General features: G+C 49.5%; 1 protein-coding gene across 2 annotated transcripts in view; it reads left to right on the top strand.

Annotated features, from left to right (window-relative positions):
• EMC10 (ER membrane protein complex subunit 10) overlaps positions 1 to 21,080 on the top strand; it is a 282,747-nt gene that overhangs the window by 108,176 nt on the left and 153,491 nt on the right. For both annotated transcript variants that reach the window (XM_069605137.1, XM_069605141.1), the window contains exons 4-5: positions 15,596 to 15,694; positions 16,094 to 16,275. In XM_069605137.1, coding sequence (XP_069461238.1) covers positions 15,596 to 15,694; positions 16,094 to 16,275 — 281 coding nt within the window. The remainder of the gene's footprint in view (positions 1 to 15,595; positions 15,695 to 16,093; positions 16,276 to 21,080) is intronic.

The following is a 21,080-nucleotide window of genomic DNA, read 5'->3' as shown; positions in this document are numbered from 1 at the left end:
GGGTCATACTGCCCCCAGCCAATGACTGCCCTCTCCCTAAGCCCCGCCTCCGGCAGCCATCCTCAGATTTTTACCACACGCTCAAGTGTTGGGAGTCCTCGTGTTTAGCTCTCGAGTTTTTTACTGCGTTTTCATGCTTTTTCAGGAGATTTTCTAATTTTTTAGGTTTAATCGAGCCTCAAGCTCCACCGTTTCTACTTCCGATAACGGGGACCCGTTTCGGAATTCTTCTACGCCCCTCAAGGGTGAAGTTTTCGTCGAGTTTACACTTCTTGGAGGATTCCGGAAGATCTGCGGCCTACCTCAACGGACATGGCCCAGGACAAAGGAAGCTCGACGCCCGGATCCAAGCTGTTCAGGAACTGCCCTGGATGCGGATTATATAACGTTTTCAAGGAGGACGAGCATTCTCGATGTCTATTGCCTCCATGGGGACAAGACGCACGTGGAGAAGGACTGTGCGTTCTGCAAGAACCTTTCGGAACGGACCAAACAAGATCGTCGTTCCCGCCTTGCCTCCTAGCTGGAGAAGGGCACAGCAAGTGAGAAGGCGAAGAAGAAGGTTGAGCGGGCTTCTAAGTCCTTTGAGGGCGCCCCGGCGACGGGGGCCCAACAGAAGGCCAAGCACCGTGAGTCCGCGGGCTCTGGGAGCGGTGAAAGGTCGGGCTCTTCGGTTGCCAAGCAGGGCGCAACTTCCCCGGCATGTCCGACCACGAGCCAGCACTCTGATTCAGGGAAGAGGAAGTTCGAGAACCCGGGTAGGCCGCTGGAGCGGACCCGGTCGTTCTCGAAGGGGGAGCGAGGCGTTGACCCTCCCCCCCAAGGCGAAGGCCCAGGATGCACCTAAGGTGGTGAGGGCCTTGATCCACCCGGCTAAGGCCTCTACCAGCGACCCTGGCGGAGCCGGCTGAGACTACGCCAATGGAAACGGCCTCTGGGCCCAGAGTATCCCTGCCGCCGCGGAGGGATTCCTCTTTCCAGCCCACCGCTAAGACCCCCGTGAAGCCCCCGGCTGAAAAAGAGGGGGGGGGGCGGGGGCCGCTACAGACTCGGAATCAGCCTCCGAGAAGGAACTGGTGGAGACCGAGAGGGGCCTCATCGAAAGGTCCATAGGCCTCCACGAGAGGTTCATAAACCTCAACGAGAGGTTCGAGAAGGTTCGATCCCATGGGACGGTCCCTGCTGACGTGATCGAAGATAGCGACGAGGAGGACGAACAGGGCCCAGTGGAACGGCCATCCCGTCCGTCGCAGTCATTGCCCGAGCCCCAGGATAGCTTGGCGGCCATTTTGTTGGCAATCCAATCCTTATGTACCGAGATAAGGACGAGATTACCATGGACCCCGACGGAGGATCCAGAACCAGGCCTGTCAGGAAACCCTCCGAACAAGCGGAGGAGAGTCCACCCCTCTCCGCCCTTCGTGCCCACGAGGCCGGTGGACCCCTCATCCCCCTCGCCGGGAGAGGAGGATACGGGGACGGACGACGACAACGGGGATGACCCAGCAGACGTCCCGTCGTCACCCCCCCCCTTCGCGGGCGTCCCCAGCCGACGAGTGTAAAGACTGGTAGGGGGTGTCTGTACTTCCGCTCTCTATATGGTAGAGGAGAGGCACAGAGGACCCCAGCCAAGATTCTCTATTATTGGTACGTGGTCGAGCAATCAAGGCCTAGCTTCTCAGGAGGTGATGCAGGCTGGTTCTTAAGTACAGTGTAGTCCCCGAACCCCCACAAAGGAATGTCCACACACTGTATTACTGAAAACACAGTCTTTATATAATTTATGTTCAAAGGTATGTACACGATCACAATAACGCACTTTGTACTCGGAAGTCAATAATGATAAAATATCAACAATTCTAAAGTGGTACCACTACGGTTATCAAATCTCATTTAAAGTGCATCAACTGTACGGTTAAAATGTCACACAGATTAATAACGAGGAAACCAGCAATAGAGATAGGCAGGAACGTAAGATGGTTGAAACAATAGGCAGAATGCTGACCTCTACCCCTAGGCACAGTTCTGTGTGGAGATCCCCCCCCCACCTGGGCAACCTGTAAATAAAGATATATAGCACAAGCCCAGTCCATATAATGTTCGATAGTCTTACTTCTTCCTATTAAGGTTTTACCCCCCCAATGTACCTGGTGGAGTAGAGTTCTCCGACAATGCGCCGACCGATCCTTCTTGAGTGCCTCCCTTTCAGGCGGGAGCCACGGATCGTCGTTCGGTGTCGGGGAATCGACAGCCCTTCTTGAGTGCCTTCCCTTTAAGTCGGGAGTCACGGGTCGTCGAACGTCCGACGGTGAACAGGGTGAACTACGGCAGGGAAGTGGCAGCTTCGTTCCTAGCGGTGCTCGTCGACGACAGAGTTTTGGCGTCCTGCAAGGAAGAGGCGTGCGGGGCACCTCGGTGACGATCGTTCTGGACCGCAAAGAGATGATGAAGAACTATGGCTCAGCAAGGGCGTCGAGTCGTCGGCGTCTCGGCGGTCTTTAGGTGGCGGGAAACCCACCGGTGGATGCTCCTCGGCGCGTCGACGGTCGGGCCTTCTCCAGCGGGAGACAAGCGGATGACGATGCAGACGAGAGCGTCCGATGATCAATTGAAGTTCTTAGGCAAACGGGAGCACGGCGGCTCCAGTCGGCGACAGCAGTCGTCAACAGTGGCGGACAACAGTCCGGGCGCTTCTCCTTGGGGTTCCGCAGCAGTCCCCGTATCGGGTCGGCAGCCTGTCGAAGGTCTGTCTACCAGGGAGCATTGGCAAAGATCAGCTGTGCACGATGGTCGTTCGTAGCCCGGGAAGAGGGCGCCTTACCAGGTCCTCTCTGGGTCAGTCCTTGGAAACACGGCGGCCTTCAGATAGCGAGGGAGAGCCACAGCACTCCTTGTCCAGCGGGGTTTCAAGGTTAAGCGTCAGTTACTCCAGTTACTCGTCGTAGTGGACTTCAGCTTCTGAACACGATTCCTAGCAGTGAGAGGTCCCCAGATATACTGTTGATCTCCCATTCATTCCACTGGGTCACACTCAAGCATCCAATCACGACTACGGGCATTCATGCAGGCAGGCAGCCAATCAGGGACACGAGGTATTCAGGCCATTCACTTCTCTCCAGACACTCACAACAAGTTATGTTTATTGGGACAAGTTCGAGCCATTCAACACTCCAAGCCGCATTAATACCGGTTTCGGGCAGGGTTGTCTCAGTCATTGTGTCAACCACCAGATACTAGACACAACACAGAATGCATATTCGTCACACACTCTATTCACCCAGGTCCCACCCAGAGGAGGTACCCACAACATACATCACTGGGAAGGCTCCAGCTAGTCTGGCCGGGCCTTCACACCACCATATATGGCATTTCCACCCAACAGCCAGTCAGGGGGAATGGACAGAGTCAGGGCTTCCCAGGACTTTGGGAAATCAAGGTAATGGGTAATAGCAAGAGGCCACCAGGGCCATCTTGTTTTCCATCAGGAATGAACTGATCCCAATGGCAGGGCCAGGGTATCCCAAAATGGAGGATACTCCGCGCACCTGTCAAATTCAGCATGGAGCTGCCACCAGCCCATACCCTGCTCTGTGGGCCACCCACAGGCACCCAAAAACATACACTAGGGGCACAGGGTTGTACCCCCACACATGGGTGCCATAAGGGTATCCCATGGGTCCGTTCACCAAACCAAAAAGAAAGAGAGCTGCACCGCCAGGAGTCCAACATGAACTCCTGCGCGGAAAACACAACAGAACACACGATAGAGCAGTAAAGGACAAGGATACGGAGGCCCTGTCCCTCCGATGCATTTCCAGCATCACAACGAGGTTGGCTCTTTCCACGCCATGATAACCAGGGCATCCGAGCTCTTCCAGCTCTGCCCTGAAGAACAGAAAAAGGAGGGGTTTCTGTACCAACGACGAGAGGCTAAGAGGAAGACGGTCCTCGCGGTGCCTTTACTCGACATCTGGGACGAGGGGCTTGCTCTCCTGAAGAACCCTGCCACGACACCCGCCAAGAGGGACAGGTACGAGAAGAAGTACCGAGTCCCCGATGCCGCCCCCTTGTGCCTCAGGGCCCAGCCCACGCTGGACTCGGCCGTCTCGGCAGCGGCTAAGAGGAAGGCAGCGGGCGCGGCGGCTTCAACTTCACTTCCCCGCCGGACAGCATGGGCAAGAAGTTGGATTCTATGGAACGACGGGTCATCTCGTCGACGGCGACGACGATTAAGGCGGCCAATGCCTTAGTGATCGTGGCCTGCTACGACAGGGAGCTCTGGTTCAAGATAGCTCCCCTGCTAGATTTCCTGCCTGATGACAAAAGGGTGGAGGCCCTAAAAATTCTGCAGGAGGGCGAGGTGGCGTCGGATCACGCCATTACGGTGGCAGCGGACATTGCCGATACCGGATTTCGCCAACTGGGCAACGGAGTTTGCCTCCGAGGACGAGGATGGCTCAAGGCGACAGACTTTCGCCAGGACGTCCAGACCAGAGTGTTGGACATGCCGTTCGACGGCAACAACCTCTTTGGTAGGCGGTGGATGAGTCTCTACAGGCCATCAAGACCGACTGGGAGACGGCCCGGGCCCTTGGAGTGCTTCAGCAGCGACAGCCCTTTCGGAGCTCTGACGGTGGCTCCTCCAGCTACCGCCAGGCGACCCGCTCCTCTTCCCAGGAGGCCTACAGAGGTCACGGCAGTCAAGGGGGTTCCCGCTGTCGTGGCCAAGGCGGCAAGGCCGCGTCCAAGCAAGACTGACCCGGCCGGGTGGTCGGGCCCCCACCGGAGCACCCCAGTGGGAGGCCGACTGACGAAGTTCGTCAGGGTGTGGGAGTCCATCTCCACCGATCGTTGGGTGTTGGACACCCTGGCCAACGGGCACTCACTGGAATTCCTAAAGAAGTGCCCTTGCATTCCTCCCGTGGCCAGGATGGAGAATCACGTCCCTCAACTGCTGTTGTAGGTAAAGGCGATGCTCAAGAAAGATGCCATTGAGCTTGTCACCAGGAGGCTCAGGGGCTCCGGAGTGTACTCAAGGTACTTCCTCGTCAGGAAGAAGACAGGCGGTTGGCGCCCCATCCTAGACCTGCGTCGGTTAAACAAATGCATCAAGGCGCAGAAATTCAGGATGGTCACCCTCCAGCACGTACGGGGACAGCTGGAGGAAGGCGACTTCCTATCGTCGCTGGACCTGGAGGATGCCTACTTCTACATCCCCATTCTAGAAAGGCACAGGAAGTTCCTCGGGTTCGTGGTTCAAGGATGCCACTACCAATTCAGAGCCCTACCGTTCGGATTTAAGTCGGCACCCAGGGTTTTCACCAAGTGCCTGGCACCAGTGGCGGCGTGGCTGCGCCTGCAGGGGATCCACGTCTACCCCTACCTGGACGACTGGCTAATCCGGGCAAGGTCAAGGGAACTCGCCGTCGATCATACGGCGAGGACCGTCCGGTTGCTCACGGAGCTGGGGTTCTCCATCAACTACCCCAAATCCCACCTGGTTCCGTCACAAGTAGCACTGTTTTTGGGGGCGAAGCTCGATACAGTGAAGCAATTGGCCTCCCCTTCAGAGGAGAGGACCAAAACCATCCTGGGCAAGGTACGGCGACTTCTCGGGATGATGTCCTCATGCATCTACCTTGTACCCCTTTGCAGACTTCGGATGCGTCCGCTACAGGAGTTCCTTGACGCCCGCTGGGTTCAGGCGGGGGGCTGCTTCGAGGACAGGATCCCCCTCGACAAGGAGTTCCGTCGGGCGATCCTATGGTGGGGCACCCGGGCTAACCTCACGACGGGCACAGACTTTCAAACCCCGGCGTTTCAGGAGACGGTAACTACGGACGCCTCTCTGGAGTGTTGGGGGGCCCACACGGGAGATCTCCACGCAAGAGGCCTTTGGCTCCCGGAGGAGAGGCCTCTTCACATCAACATCTTGGGGCTCCGTGCAGTGCTCTGGGCGCTCAAGTCGTTCCTCCCGTCCCGCAAGGACAAGGTGGGGAGGATCTTCACCGACAACACCACCACGATGTTCTACATACGGAAGCAGGGAGGCACCAGATCCCCAGCCCTATCCAAGGAGGCCCAGGATCTGTGGCACGGGGCCGTCGCCCAGGGGATGTTTCTGGTTCCCTTCGACCTGGCAGGAATAAAAAACACCATCGCCGACTCACTCAGCAGGGAGCTGCGCTCGTGCCACGAGTGGGAACTGCGCCAAGATCAAGTGGATCGAATCTTCCAACGATGGGGCAAACCCCAGATCGACCTGTTCGCGACGGCGACAAACTCCAAGTGCCAGAGGTTCGCCAGCAGGTTCCCACAGCCGAGGAGCATGGGCGATGCTTTCTCGTTCCCTTGAGACGGCCTGTTTCTATACGCGTTCCCTCCATTGCCGTTGCTGCTCCGCCTCATCAGCCAGCTCAAGAAGTCCAGGTGCAGGATGATCCTCGGCGCACCGGCGTGGCCGAGGCAGGTCTGGTTCCCAGACCTTCTGGACTTGTCAACGTCCCCACCAGTCAGGCTGCCGGCGAACGCGGATCTTCTCTCCAGAGAAGGAGGCGCCATTCTACACCACGACCCACAGTCGCTGAACTTGCAGGCCTGGCTCCTGCAGCACTAGAGTTTGGAGGGTACGATATCCAGGCTGATTGCAGAGAGGTTCTTGCAAAAGCCAGGGCGTTCTCAACTCTCAAGTGCTACGGTCATAAATGGAAGCGGTTCTCTGTCTGGTGCCGTGCACAGAAGATTAACCCTCTGCGGATTACGGCCCCTCAAGTGCTGCCGTACTTATTGTCGCTGGCCAAAGCTCGACTGGCTCACACCTCCATAAAAATACATCTGCCTGCCATCTCCCGATATACCAGGACTACGGGACGGGCGTCCTTGTGGTCTCACCGCCTGGTAAAGGAATTTATGAAGGGACTATTCCGATCATTCCCGCCGGTGAAGGCCCCTGCCCTGGCGTGGGAACTTAATGTGATGCTGACCAGGCTCATGGGAGCCCCATTCGAGTCTATGCATTCAGCGCCTTTGAAGTTCCTGTCATGGAAGACCGCGTTCCTTGTGGCCATCACCTCTGCACGACGAGTGGGAGAGATTCAGGCCCTATCTTGCAAGCCTCCATACTTGACTTTTCATGACACAAGGGTAGTGCTTAGGACGGACCCCTCCTTCATGCCCAAGGTGCCGTCGGACTTCCACCTCAACTAGCCCTTGGTGCTACCAGTTTTCTTCCCGTCGCCTTCGACGCCGGCCGAGAGGACTTTGCACTCGCTGGATGTAGCTAGAGCGCTCAAGTTCTACGTTGACCGCACGAAGAGTTTTCGGAAGACGTCCCAGCTATTCGTGAACTTTGGGTCTGTGAATCAAGGGAAGGCTCTCTCGAAGACTTCCATTTCCAGATGGCTCTCCGGCTGCATCATGCATTGTCACCGGTTGGCAAACCGACCGCTGCCCGGTTGTCCGAGAGCCCATTCGACCAGAGCGATCGCTGCTACCACGGCGTTCCTGTCTGATGTACCCCTGCTGGACATCTGCAGGGCTGCTACGTGGAGGTCGACACACACCTTCACAAGATTCTACTGCATCGATCGGGACTCCAGGGAGGAGTCCAGGGTCGGCCAAGAAGTGCTGCGCAACCTGTTTGCTTAAGGTGAGCCTGGTGAGGAGGTAAGAGATGCTTAATGTTGAGTTGTTGTATTGCTTAATGTTGAGCCTGTTGCCACCTCCCGTGGTTGTGCATGTGTATACTGCTATGTATTCTTTTATTCATGAGCATGTGAATCCATGCCAGACCCCATGCTGGAGAAGGAACATGTTACTTACCTGTAACTGTTGTTCTCCAGCATGGGTCTGGCATGGATTCACATGCGAACCCTCCCACCTACCCCTCTGCGGCTCTTCACTTGGTCATACTGCCACTTGGCGTGCTACCAAATCTGAGGATGGCTGCCGGAGGCGGTGGCTTAGGAAGAGGGCAGTCATTGGCTGGGGGCAGTATGACCCAGAGATCAGTGATTGGTTATTACTAAGAAAGACAAATCAGAAACGAAACTGATACTGATTTTTTCTTTACCGAGGATTCCCAGCCTGACGACGGGGAATATTCATGAGCATGTGAATCCATGCCAGACCCATGCTGGAGAACAACAGTTACAGGTAAGTAACTTGTTCCTTATTCTGCATAATCCCTTGTACATGTTATATTTTTCGAACAATTGCTTTTTTTCTTAAAAGTATTTATGTCCTGCATTGGCACTCGTTCTTTTGCTGTACAACTCGGCAGTGGATTGATTAATTTTACCGGTTTTCACAGGTTTTTGTTTTCACAGTAATTGCAAGTGTGATCAGTTATGAGTGGATGTTGCTGCATAAACTGCCCCTTGAGTTTGGTCATGCATTGATATTGAACTAGGGGAATGGGCAATACCACCTGCTCCAATTGTACCCATGATTTTATGTATATAAGGTTGGTCACACTTTATTTTGACAATGACATTTTGAAGCTCTTTAGCATCCACGTAAACCAGCTTTGCATCAATCGTTCTCAACGACTTGGATCCTTCATTGATTCATATTTATTGCTATTTATTGAGCATTTGGTATATGCTTCTGCTATTCCCAGTCGTCAAACGGGGATACCTTCGGCTTACTGCATTCTAATACGTAATAGCCCACCAACTTCATTTGGGCCTTAGTAGCCCATCAGCTTCATTCAGGCATTGGTGACCAAATCACCTCAATGGGACTTTGTCTGTAGCAAGTAGGCGGATGGACAATAATCTCTGACTATGTAGACCATTTATGATTTTTTTTCACTGCATGTCGTTTAAAGGGTTCCTTGGATTGAACTTGTGTTTAGTTTCTATTTGTTTCTGTCGAATGATACTCCTTTCCCTTGCATTTCAGCAGATACAGAGACATTTTTAAAGCTTGTACAGGTTGCTATTTTTTTCAGACTCCTCTTGTAGGCACCCCACCACGGAATCTTAAACTCCTGTCAGGGGATCGCTCTTTTTCATTATGGGAGGAAGGGCACTGAACCCAGTGTATTCACAAACTGTAACAAATGTTAACTAAGCCATTTTCATCTAAACGATCCATACAAAGATTAGCTATTGTGTTTACCCTAACCAAGATGTCGAGAAACTGCCCGGTTTGACTGGATTTATGGTCCGAAAAGAGAAATGACATTGTCACAATATTTCTTTATTTTCACCCAAAAACAAATCTATAGTGGGAATGCCATTAACAGTCTTACGAAAGATGAAGAATATCTCTGGCTATGCGGAGGAGAGCGGAGTATGTCTGACTTTTTCATCAAGTGCCACCACACTCATTTGCTATTAGAGAACAAAATAGTACAGCAGAAGGTTTAGGTAGCAAGACCTGATGATTTTATTACATCCCAAGGGAGTCTGGTCTCATTGACCGAGTGAGAAGCGCACATCCCGAGGGATTCAGGTCTCATTGACCGAGGGAGAAGCACTTTGCTTCTGCTCATCTCCCTACACATCCCTCTGCCTTTACCTCAGAGGGAGAGAGCTGGTGCTGCAACATGCATCAAGAGGGCCCTGAAAACAAGGTTTATCCTTCTAATCCTGGACTCATGAGAATTATGATGATTATCAATACCAACTGGGTTGGTTTGGATATGCTAATGTTTATCCTAGAGATGGGAAAAGGCCTGCATAGGTTATCTTGCCGAGGATGGACAGATGCATCTCCTGAGAGCATCCCCAGAGTGTCCTCTAATTATCTTTCAAAAACGGATGTGCAGGATAGAGCAACATTTTTAAAGTTGAACTAAAAAGAGAAGCTGCAAATACTTTCTTTTCTTATGTTGCAACACATCTGCACATTATTTTACTATCCCGATTACAAACCGCATCTGGGAAGCCATAGCTGAAATAGCGAATTATCTCCTTTTCCCCTCCAGCTTTTTCTGTCTGGCCAGATAAAAACCAAATGCCCCAGAATTTGTTAATGTAATGCCTGGGGGACATGCCAACCTCATTCTTTGGTGGCTCAAGTATCGAGAAATTTGCTCACTCTAGAGGCAGGGATTGTTGAAGGGAACGTTTGGCGAGATACGACAAAGAGATCTGGCAGTGTTTAAGTCGCCTGTTAGTAAAGCTTGCAGTGCAGTGTATGAAGTACAGGAGTGGTATGGCATTGCGGCATGTCTTGGATGCACTGCTGCATTTTGTAACCTGCGCCGGACATGGAGAGACCCAAGTAGGCCCTGTTGGAATCGGAGACTGAATCTGACAGAGAACCCTGTCTGGAAAACCGGAAATGGGTACATTATTTCCACTCTTCAGAACGAAAAACATTTTTTCATGGCTGTACTGATTTGGGGTTCTATGGAAAGGTATGTATCCACAAGAACTCCCATATTATTTAACACTAATCATGGCTGTCGGCAAGTGCCCAAAACGGGGGCCCAAAACGTTGTTTGCCATGTACCAACTGGTTGACTTACAACTAAAATTTCTGATTTCAATGGATTCATCATCAAGAAATGATGCTGCATCAAACTCTGGATGTCTGCTAGGCAGTCTGGATAGATGAACTGGTGGGGCATTTGCACAGCAAAAGTACTAAGAATAATATAATTAATATAGAAACATTTCACAAACACATTTCGAGGTCCCTGGTGTTTCATTCAGACCCTGGTGTCTGAAGGAAAATTCACAAATACAAATGCCAGAGATAACTTGATGTTTGCTTCCCCCCACACCTCCATCTCTCCCTGGATATGCTTCAGATGTGTCCCCTCAAAACATGGACTACTCCATTAAGGGTGCACGAAGTTAAGTAGAATTTATTTGTCACAACATTTAAAAAGAAAACCATGAGAAAAATAAATAGAGAACCGATTTATAAAGCGCTTTTGCCAAAGTGCTGTACACAGCAAAGGGAAATACAGTAAATACTCCAGCAATAATAACCAAGGGAGAGAGAACAGTTGGAGAGAGCAGAAAGAAGATGGGATTTAAAGTAGGGAATGCAATATATGGATTGCCGGTGATGAGGTAATAGACAAGGGGAGTGAATTACAGTCCTTGGGGCCAATGGAGGGCAATAGCAGAAGCAGGATGGGGCAAAAGGGACTTTGATAACAGTAAGGAGAAATTGTTATTGAAGATATCATGAGGGTGATTGTAGGCCGGTGAGGGAGTGGAGCGAGACCATGTATGCACCAGAAAACAATACAAAGGAAGTGAAAAAGAAGGTAGCAGAGAGGAGTTAGTAGGAAGTGAGGGAAGCGAGGGGGGAGCAGATAGCAAGGTTTTAGACAGAAGGAAAGGGGTAAGATGAGAAGCAGGAAAACCAAAAGAGAGTGTGGAACAATAGTCGATATGAGAGGAAATGAAAGATCTGATAATAAGTTTGGTTTTCTGGAAAGATGGAAATTGTTTAATTTAATAGTTCTTTTATAACCCGCTTAATAGTGGAGACCAGTTTCTAGGCACAAGACCAGGATTCGAACCTGTGTTGCTATGCCTTGTCTTGCTTCCAAGACAAACGCGTTGCCGCTGAGAGATCGTCCCGGTCTGAAAATGTTGAGCACATCGAATATGAAAAAGGTGGAAGCAACAGATGCAGTATTAGAAATATGTGTGGAGAATGATAGCAAAAACTACAACTCAAAACCTTGGTGTTACATTTAAGAGTGAAGGGGGAAATGAAAAGATGGTGGAAGTGAGCGAGAAAGATAGAGTATTAGCAGGAAAAAGAGCTATTGTAAGATTAATGTGAAAAAAATAAGCCATGCAATGTTAGATGGCAGAGAGGCAGCTATAAACAGTGGTGTGAAGATTGTCATTAAGGATGAGAAGGAGAAAAGGATTAGAAAACCACTGGCGTAGAAGTGGCACGACCGTTTACAAGAGGAGATGAGAGCAGATAAAGATGTAGTATAAAGAGAAAGCAGCAGGGGACAATGTACAAAGCCTTGGGGGACCCAAGAAACAGAATAGGTTTAGGCAGATAGATGGGAATGAAACCATTGAATCACTAGGCCAGAGAGTCCAATCGAAGTAGGTGATTACAGAAGAGTAAATGTAAATGACAGATGTCAAAATATGTATACGAAAAGATGTGGAAAACCTGTTATAGACACTTTCCAAAGACAGACGGCTGGAAACAATATGGTATGATGTACAGATTCCAAAACATAACGCTGGAAGTATGGGCAAGATGTTCTGTAAATGTCATTAAACATAAGAAGACTTCACAATAGAAGGTCTGTTAAAAGAAACATTATAGATTGTTGCTTTATTTCTTTACAGATGTAAACAACCTAGTAAAAAGATCCACCACATAGTCTTGCGTGATTCCATAAGGTCACGATTATTAGCTGCAGTGGATTGCATGTGTAATTGGGGCAGAATGGAAAAGGGTCAAAGCTAGTAACCGACAGCATCTGCCACAGCACAAATTGCCATGTTACAAGGATTCACTCCTAATCAAAGGCTTGGCTAAATGCCAGGTGCTCCCAAAGTAAAAACTCACCAGACACTGTAATGAAGTTGAAACAGTCTGAAAATGTGTAGCCTGTTTCAGGAGAAAATACTTAAAATGATATGCTTTGACCATATAGATCAGCAATTTCTGGACCATTCCCCCCACAGCCAGCGTTCCTCAGTCTGATTAATAAAATGTTATTGGAGACTGTCCAAGGCCGAGGACTGATCTAGGAGAACCGGAGCGCTGGTGCCTCCCATGTCCACCCACAAACAAAGGTCATTCAGGTCCATGAAGTGGTCTAAACCCTTCTTGTAGACAGTCAAATACATTATTGACCCCAATAAAGTCTTAGAGTTGGCACAGGAGAGCTCTTTCAATCGGTTTTGTGACAAGTCAAGTTGGAGCTAGTCTGACAATCTGTAATATCACAGACTTCCGCTGTAGGCTTTTTCAACACTGGAATCACTATTGCAGATGTTAATCAGGAATGAGGTGTACCTGTGCTCAGAGAAATACTACAAACATCTTTAGTGGTAGGCTCAACCTTAGAAAAGAATGGTAGTTGTTTAAACCTGTCAAACAAATCCCTATATTTAGGAGTGTGTTTTGCAGTTGAGGAATCTAGCCAATTATAATACATTAATGGAGTAGAAACGTTAGATTATCTTCACAAACAACAGTGCAAGTACTGATTATTTCCCTGAAAAAGCTCTCCTATAACATCATGGAAAGGCCATGTAGCCACAATGTTGTTCTTTAGTACCTTTAGAAAAGTGGAATTCATCAATGATTTCAGTAGGATTCTTTCTGCCTGTTACTAGATTGTAATAAGCAGTCCTGATGGTAACGCTGTCAAGTTTGCATGATTTGTTTTCCTTATTGATTGATAGTTTATTTGTATAGCGCCTATACACAATGTGTTTCAAAGCGTTTCAAGGCAAGGGAGAGAGCAAGGGAAAACGAGGCCTTGAGACATTAAGAATGTTAAAAATTACTATCGTACTAGGCCTGGCAACATTTCTGATAGTGCAAGAGCTATGACAAAGATAGGGAGATGAGACAGACGAGCAACTATCATACTAGGCCTGATGACATTTCTGGTAGAGCCGGAGAGTTGACAAGAGGTGAGGGACAGGAGAGGAACAAAACAAGCGACCATTTTACTAGGCCTGACGACGTTTCAGGTAGTGCTGGAGGGGGGAGGGAACAAATAAGGAGGTAGTGGGATGAGAACAGACAAGCTACTATCGTACTAGGTCAGAGGAAATTTTGATTAGAGTAAGTGCAAAGAATATAGTAGAGGGGGGAGAGGGAAAAGAAAGAGGGATTGGAAGAAAAGACTGAGAAAAGGTGGGTGAGTTGAAAGAGAAAAGAGGCAAGCACCGTGGTGGGGGTTTAAAGTATAAAAAGGCTGGGAGACAGAGGATACAGAGGATGCAAGCATACGGGGGGTAGTGCAGTAGGCAGGCAAATAAACAACACAAACATAAAGGGGGGGGCTGTGCAGATGTACAGCATGTTTGCATGAACACAGGCAGATCCAAATTTAACTTAAATGCATAACAAGTGAGAGCAAATACATTTGCAGGAAGTCAGTAAGAAGCATATCATCTTGCAAAGGAACAGCAAATGCAAGCCAGGATTCAGGACGAAGATGGGTGCAGCATGATTCAGGGCCACCGTGAGTAAATTATGCAGGGGAAAGTCCAGCATGAGAGTAGAGAAGGGTGAAGCACCATGAGTCAAATGAGTCCAAAGAAAGTCAAAACCAATCATTAGCAACACGATGGTGATGGTAAAACCTAAAGTGTCAAGACAAACTCCTGCCATAGTATGATGTAGAGGGGGGATAGAAGGAGAGGGCCAACAATGGGGGAAGGGGAAAGCAGGATATAAAGGATTCATGCAAACAGGCAACAGGGTGGGGGGGCAAGGGAAGACGCACACAGGCAACATGGGCCGGTGATGGGGGCAAGGGAAGGCACACACGTCTGCCTTGTGTCTGATAAAAATTGTTTTTTAGTGCAGAGTCAAAGGTGTCCCTCCAGCATGTCCTAGATTATTCTTTGTCTTTTGGTAGAAGGATCTGTATTGTGAACCTTGGGTTCGTAAGTTTCCTCTTTTGCTTATTGATCAGTTTCACTTCGATCATTGGGAGGGGGCAAAAACTCATATTCGCCATCAATCTTTTCTGAAGACTCTTCAACCAAAAAGTCCACGAAGCAAGTGTTCTCCACCAAGGAGAAGACAATTTGGGCCCGATTCATGGAAGTGTTTTATAATGGCGCAACCCCATAGGAAAATGTTCCATGAATTAGGCCCTTTGTCTCTTAACCTCAAAGTTTGTGGGATATATCCAATTGAATTAACAATTGAGAAAGAGAATATCGAATCTAATCGCGAGATGGTCTGTCCACGCTAGTGTCTAGAAAGAAGAACCCCACATTGTCATTGGTTGCAAAAATAAAATGAGTATGCCCATCCCTAAGAAGAGGTTCATGTATTTATTGAGAAAGTGACCGAACAGTCTCTTGACCATTGAAGAGTTCTGAGTGATAAAGGCCAAGAGGTTCCGAGCAAAAAAATAAAACCTAGTATCACAAGGTGGTTATACGTTAAACTAAGAACAGCAGCAAGATTGAATGAAAGCATTTGAGGAAAATAACCAGTGGGTCTATCTCCTGTGTTTAGTGACAGAGCTGTTCTCCAAAAGAGAAAATGCATAGGTAATGGTCTCCGTATTATGCTTAATGTGCCTGCGAAGCAGAGCAGACCCTGAAGTTGGTCATTAAAAATGTGCAAGTCTTCGTATCAGCAGGTGAATGAAAGTCTGTCTTGCACAGTGATCTGAGAAAATGTGAACTTAATCGACGATGACTATGGTGTAAGGCCTCTACTGCAATCAGCTGTATCTTAATTATGCATATTTGTCCATGCTATTATGGTTCTATTTCTTGTGGTGTTTGTCAAGCGTTCTGATGCAGAATGTACCAAATACAGTGTGTATATATGCAATGCAAATCCGGAAAACCAACTAACCCTGGTTGCATATTTCTGTGTTGTTTGTTCCAATGTGAAGTTTTGATCTGTTCCTGATATATTTCTAACATCATGACTTCTTTAGGACTTGGCGAGTCTGAATGGAATTTACCGCATCCGGATTCCGATCCGTTTGGGAGTTGATGAAGACTCCACAAAGTATGTCACGTCCTTCGTCCGTGCTGTGAGTATGATGTTTCGTTTCTTTTGCATCACATTAGAAGAGCTCCTCTAGAGTGTTCTCTCATGGTTATGTCCAGCATTTGATAATTGAGATCTGTGGTTAATTCCACTTTAGCCGAGGCTTGGCAGGGTCAAACCTCTGTCTCTGTTAGATGTGTTGGATGGCATATACAAAGTATTACTGGCTCATGTTTCATCATGCCATTCTTCCCACACCTGCTAGAATCTGTGCTCTTCCTGCCACCGGTGGAACTACAGGCCCTTGTCTTTTGTCCTTTACATCAACTGTACTTTGTGTCGTTCTTACTTACTATTAAACATTTTCTGTGTCTCTGCCAGTAGAGGTTCCTCATTGTGGCATTTCCTTACTCATTGACGTTTTTTATGTCTATGACTGCAGTGTTCCCTGGTAGAGTCACATCTGTCAGACCAAATCACAGTAAACACGGACATAGCAGGAAACATCATTGGAATTTCCATTGTGGCCATTCCTGGATCGTGCACTGGAACAGAGATAGAAGATGTGGATCTAGAACTTTTCAACACCACTGTTCAACTTCAGCAGCCAATGCCGGCCGCCGTGTGAGTACTGATGCAAGAAGTACCTGAAGGTGCTGATTTTCCCCACCAGAGCCCGAGATTACGTTTTGGAGTGGGAGTATGTACCTTACTCCCTATTTTTGAAGTTGGGAGTACATTGATGTTTTAAGGAGTTAAAAAAAAAAGTAATAAGCTTCACAATTGGGGTACTTTTTAGAAAGGTAAAACTATATTTTAACTTTTAAACGGGTATGCTTTTGTAATCCATACTTCATTGCACATATTAAAGTATAAACTTTTACCACAAAGATCCCATTCAAATCGGGCAGTAATAACAGTGATGGCTTCTCCTTGTGTCCCTGCACTGCTGGTCCACCCATCACAGGTCATGCAACCGATAACCCTAGGCACTTTTTTATTTCTTTATTTTTCAGGTTTTCACCAACACAGGTTTTCTCTCTGAACCTGCATTTCCTTGGGCTCCTGTATCTTTGGCCTACACTTGGCAGTCTTTCGGCTTTGCCACAACTTGTATCTTGTACCACTCACTCTGTGGTGTTCCCCCACCTTGCTTTCACTTCATTCGTAAGTGCTCATCACTTGCTTTTGTCTTGTGCTGTATTCGCATATGCTCATCATATCTTTCAGTTAGTTTGGTATTCAATAACGCTTGTTGAAATTCTCCAAAGTACTTATAATACTGTGCAGATTTTTCAGTACTCCAAACACTTGGTTTGGCCTTCCATTGTAATAGTTTTCAATTCGTACGGCATTTCGACATGCTTGTTTCCAGCCCCCAAAGTGCCCCGGTACGAGTGTTCCCTTCTTTATACTCGCTGGTATGCGGCCGCTCCTCCGGGCGTCTTGGTTCTGCTCCTCCGTTTCTATTCGCTCCGCCTTTTCCTTGCGGGAGCCACAGCGAGCAGCGGGAGCCATCCTCTGATGCGCGTATCTCTGCTTTGCCCCAGCAGGAGGCACTGAGAGCACTTCTCGCTCTCTGTGACCTGCAGCACTTTGAAGGCTTCAGTGTCCCACAGCTCCTGCTGTGGACACCGGGCTGGGAGGACCGCAGGATTCTCAACCCTCGCACGGCCAGTCTTCGCCCCGGCATCCCTCTCATACTCCTGCTGAGCCTGACTTCCCTCTAGCCCCCTCTGCTCCTACAAGCTGCGTCCTTCTCTCCAGGCCGTATCTCCTGCTCTGCGGGGCTATCACCACCTTTATACACGTGGGACTTCACTTCAATTGCCTAATCATGGTTAAGCCTATTAGCTGGACAAGCCTGGCTATTATGGTACTGGTAGCCTATAATGGCTGGGAAAATATTGGGTTCTGTTTGACACGGGAAAAGGCAACACCATGACTCACCCAAAGACGTCCTCTCCCCACTCCCAAGTTCTCTCCACACAGTTGATACACCCTTGCATATCCACCCCCAGGGTCGGGATCCAATAGCGATGGCCTTTCCCTGGTCACCTGAGCAGAGGATGCCGGGGGAAAAGAGGTAAGGACGCCCTCAGGTTGCTCACACTAGAAAACCCCTGGATACGTCATACACTGGTAACTCCAACCTATGCAACTTGGCTTCTTGATTGAGTAGCACTTGAAGACTGCTGCTTATTGGCAATGGCTCCACCTATACCTCAGGGTACACTTTCCCAACCGTTGTCCTCTCTTGTGCCATTCCAATGGCAAGTAAATGTTGCTATGACTTTAGATTTCTATTTTGACTAATGTCAACAACAAATATCTTGGTCTCGCTTCTCTTGACCCAGCAATAGGTAAGACAAGTAGTAGCTTCGTATCATGGTGCACAGCAACCTGATTGATCTGGCAAGTAGGGAATCCGAGCCATCCCTGGGAAAAGAAAGGATTACTTAGTAGACAGCAATAACATTCCTATTCAGGACGCGCTGTTTCTAGGAGCCCGACTCGACACAGTGACGTGTTTGGCGTTGCCCTCGGAGGAGAGTGTGAGAGCCATACAGGGCAAAGTACAGCGCTTGTCGATGAAGACGGCGACGGTTCGGTCCATTAAGTTGCTGCTGGGCATGATGTCATCCTGCGTCAGCCTTGTTTGCCGGTGCAGGCTTCACATGAGACCTCTCCAGGAGTTCCTGGATGCGAGGTGGATGCAGGTGTCGGGGGACCTTTGCGGATGTCGTGCAGTGGTGGGGCGTACACATTTCGTCCAGGAAACTCCATTTCAGGTTTCTCCTTACCAGGAGACGGTCACCATTGACACCTCTCTAGAGGGATGGGGAGCCCACACCGGACAGTTGCACGCCAGAGGCCTCTGGCAACCGGAGAAGGACCTACACATCAACGTCCTGGATTTTTAGGTTTTATTCTGGGCCCTCAAGTCTTTTCTCCCGTCGTTGAAAGGCAAGGTGGTGAGGCTCTTCACAGACAACACCACCACCTTGTTCTACATGCGGAAACAAGGGGGGGGACCCGCTCAGCCGTGCTCTCCAAGGATGCCCAGGACCTGTGGCACGGGGCCATGTTCCTCATCCGTTTCACCTAGCGGGAGCAAGGAACACCATTGCGGAATCGCTCAGCAGGGAACTGCGTTCTTGCCATGAGTGGGAACTTCACCAGGGCCAGATGGACCAGAACCATTTTCTGTTCGGCAAATGGGGCCATCCCCAGATTGACCTCTTCGTGACAGCGGCGAACACAAGTGTCAAAGGTTCGCCAGCAGGTTCCCTCAACCGAGGAGCATTGGGGGGCCGTGTTCTCGTTCCCGTGGGAGGAATGGTTCCTGTACGCCTTCATGCCATTTTCACTGCTCGTACATGTGCTCAACCCACTCAGACAGTGCCGTTGCAGGATAATACTCATCGCTCCGGCGTAGCTGAGGCAAATCTGGTATACAGACTTAAGTCTGTCAGGGCCCCACCCATCCAGCTGCTGCTGTCCCCAGACCTTTTTGCCAAAGAGGGGGGGGGGGGGCGGGCAGGGGCATTTCTGCATCACGACCCAGTCTCTGAACCTGAGGGCATGGCTCCTGCTGCCCTAGAGTTTGGAGGTTATGCTTTAGGAATGTAAGGACATCCTGGCCAGGGCCAGAGCCTTGTTAACGTTGAAGCGCTACAGTCATAAATGGAAGCGTTTCTCTGTGTGGTGCAGGACTCAGAAGATTACCCCTCTGCGTGTCACGGCTCCTCAACTTCTACCATACTTGCTTTCCCTGGCACAGCAGGGCTCGCTCATGCCTCTATGAAGGTGCACCTCACCGCCATATCCAGGTACACTAGGTCCCCGGGCATACCTTTGCTGTGGTCTCACAGGCTTGTCAAGGAGTTCCTCAAAAGACTTTTCAGGACTTTCTCGCCGGTGAAGGCCCCTGCCCTTGGTTGGGAGCTCAGTGTTGTGCTAACTAAACTTATGGGAGCGTCCTTCGAACCTATGCATCAGGCCCCGCTCAAGTTTCTCTCGTGGAAGACTGCTTTCCTTGTGGCGAACACCTCACCAAGGCAGGTCGGGAAGATTCAGGCCCTCTCTTGCAAGCAGCCTTACTTGTCTTTCCACACTTCGAAGGTGGTACTGCATGCACCCCACCTTTATGCCAAAGGTACCATCGGAATTCCACCTCAATGAACCTTTGTTGTTACCTGTCTTCTTTCCGAACCCGTAGTCACCAGGGGAAAGGGCCTTGCATCCGCTGTACGTTGCTCGTGCCTTGAAGTTCTATGTGGCACGAATTACGAATTTTCAGGAGACTTCTCAGTTGTTCGTCAACTTTGGACCGGTAAATCAAGGAAAGGCCTTGTCGAAGGCTTCTATCTCCAGGTGGCTCTCCGGCTACATCATGCTAGCAGGCCGCTGTCGGGCCGGCCGAGGGCCCACTCCACCAGTGCAATCGCAGCGACAGCAGAATGTCTCTCTGGTGTGCCCCTGCCTGCTACGTGGAGGTCTAGGCACACCTTTACATGGCTATATTGCGTCGACAGGGATTCCAAGGAGGAGTCCCAAGTCGGCCTATGCAACCTATTTGTTTGAGGTGAGTCTGTTCCATAGGTGAGTGTTAATTGCTTCTGTTGAGCCTTGCCATCTCCTGTGGTTGTGTATATGTACTGCTGTGTAATCATTATTCATGATCGTGTGAATCCATGCCAAACCCCATGCTGGGGAAGGTTTAAGGCACCTACCTGTAACTATTGTTCTCCATCGGTCTAGCAAGGATTCACATGCGAACCCTCCCGCCTTACCCCCCGTGGCTCCTCTTTGTTCATACTGCCACTTTGCGTGCTTACCAATTCTGAAGATAGCCACCAGGGGTGGAGCTAAGGGTGAGGACTGTCATTGGATGAGGGCAGTATGACCAGGAGGACAGTGATTGGTTTAGAGAAGAAACCGTTTTTTTCTTTTACTGAGGATTCCCAGCCTGACGTCAGGGGAATATTAATGAGCATGTGAATCCACACCAGACCCATGCTGGGGAACAATAGTTACAGGTAGATGATTTAAACCATCCTCCTCGTTTATTCTGCAGGAACAGGAACTGTTCGGACCCCCATGCCATAGCAGGTCAATGCCAGGAATAGTACAGAAGCAGATCAGGTATGGGGTGGGAAATCAAGTCTTTCATGTGCAACAATAGCAAGGGGCAAGGGAAAAAACAGAAGTCTGAGAGGAGAACCAACAGGCCTGATGACAGCAGAAGCAATACATAATAAGCAACTGTACACCCGGGCAAGCTCAATAAAGGCCCCTGAAGATGGTATCTCTATTGGGATTGATAGACTTTTGATGTGGCGTTCAAGGGGAGCGATTCAGACCTACATTGCAGGGTTTGTATGTATGTGCCAGACTCTCTCGGAGGTAGATGAAGCAGTGGAATT

Source organism: Ambystoma mexicanum, chromosome 1p (assembly GCF_040938575.1).
Source record: "Ambystoma mexicanum isolate Mex_15411 chromosome 1p, UKY_AmexF1_1, whole genome shotgun sequence".
In the NCBI taxonomy this organism is placed as follows: domain Eukaryota; kingdom Metazoa; phylum Chordata; class Amphibia; order Caudata; family Ambystomatidae; genus Ambystoma; species Ambystoma mexicanum.
Note: the sequence above shows the minus strand (reverse complement) of the source record. Positions and strands in the feature narration are given on the sequence as shown.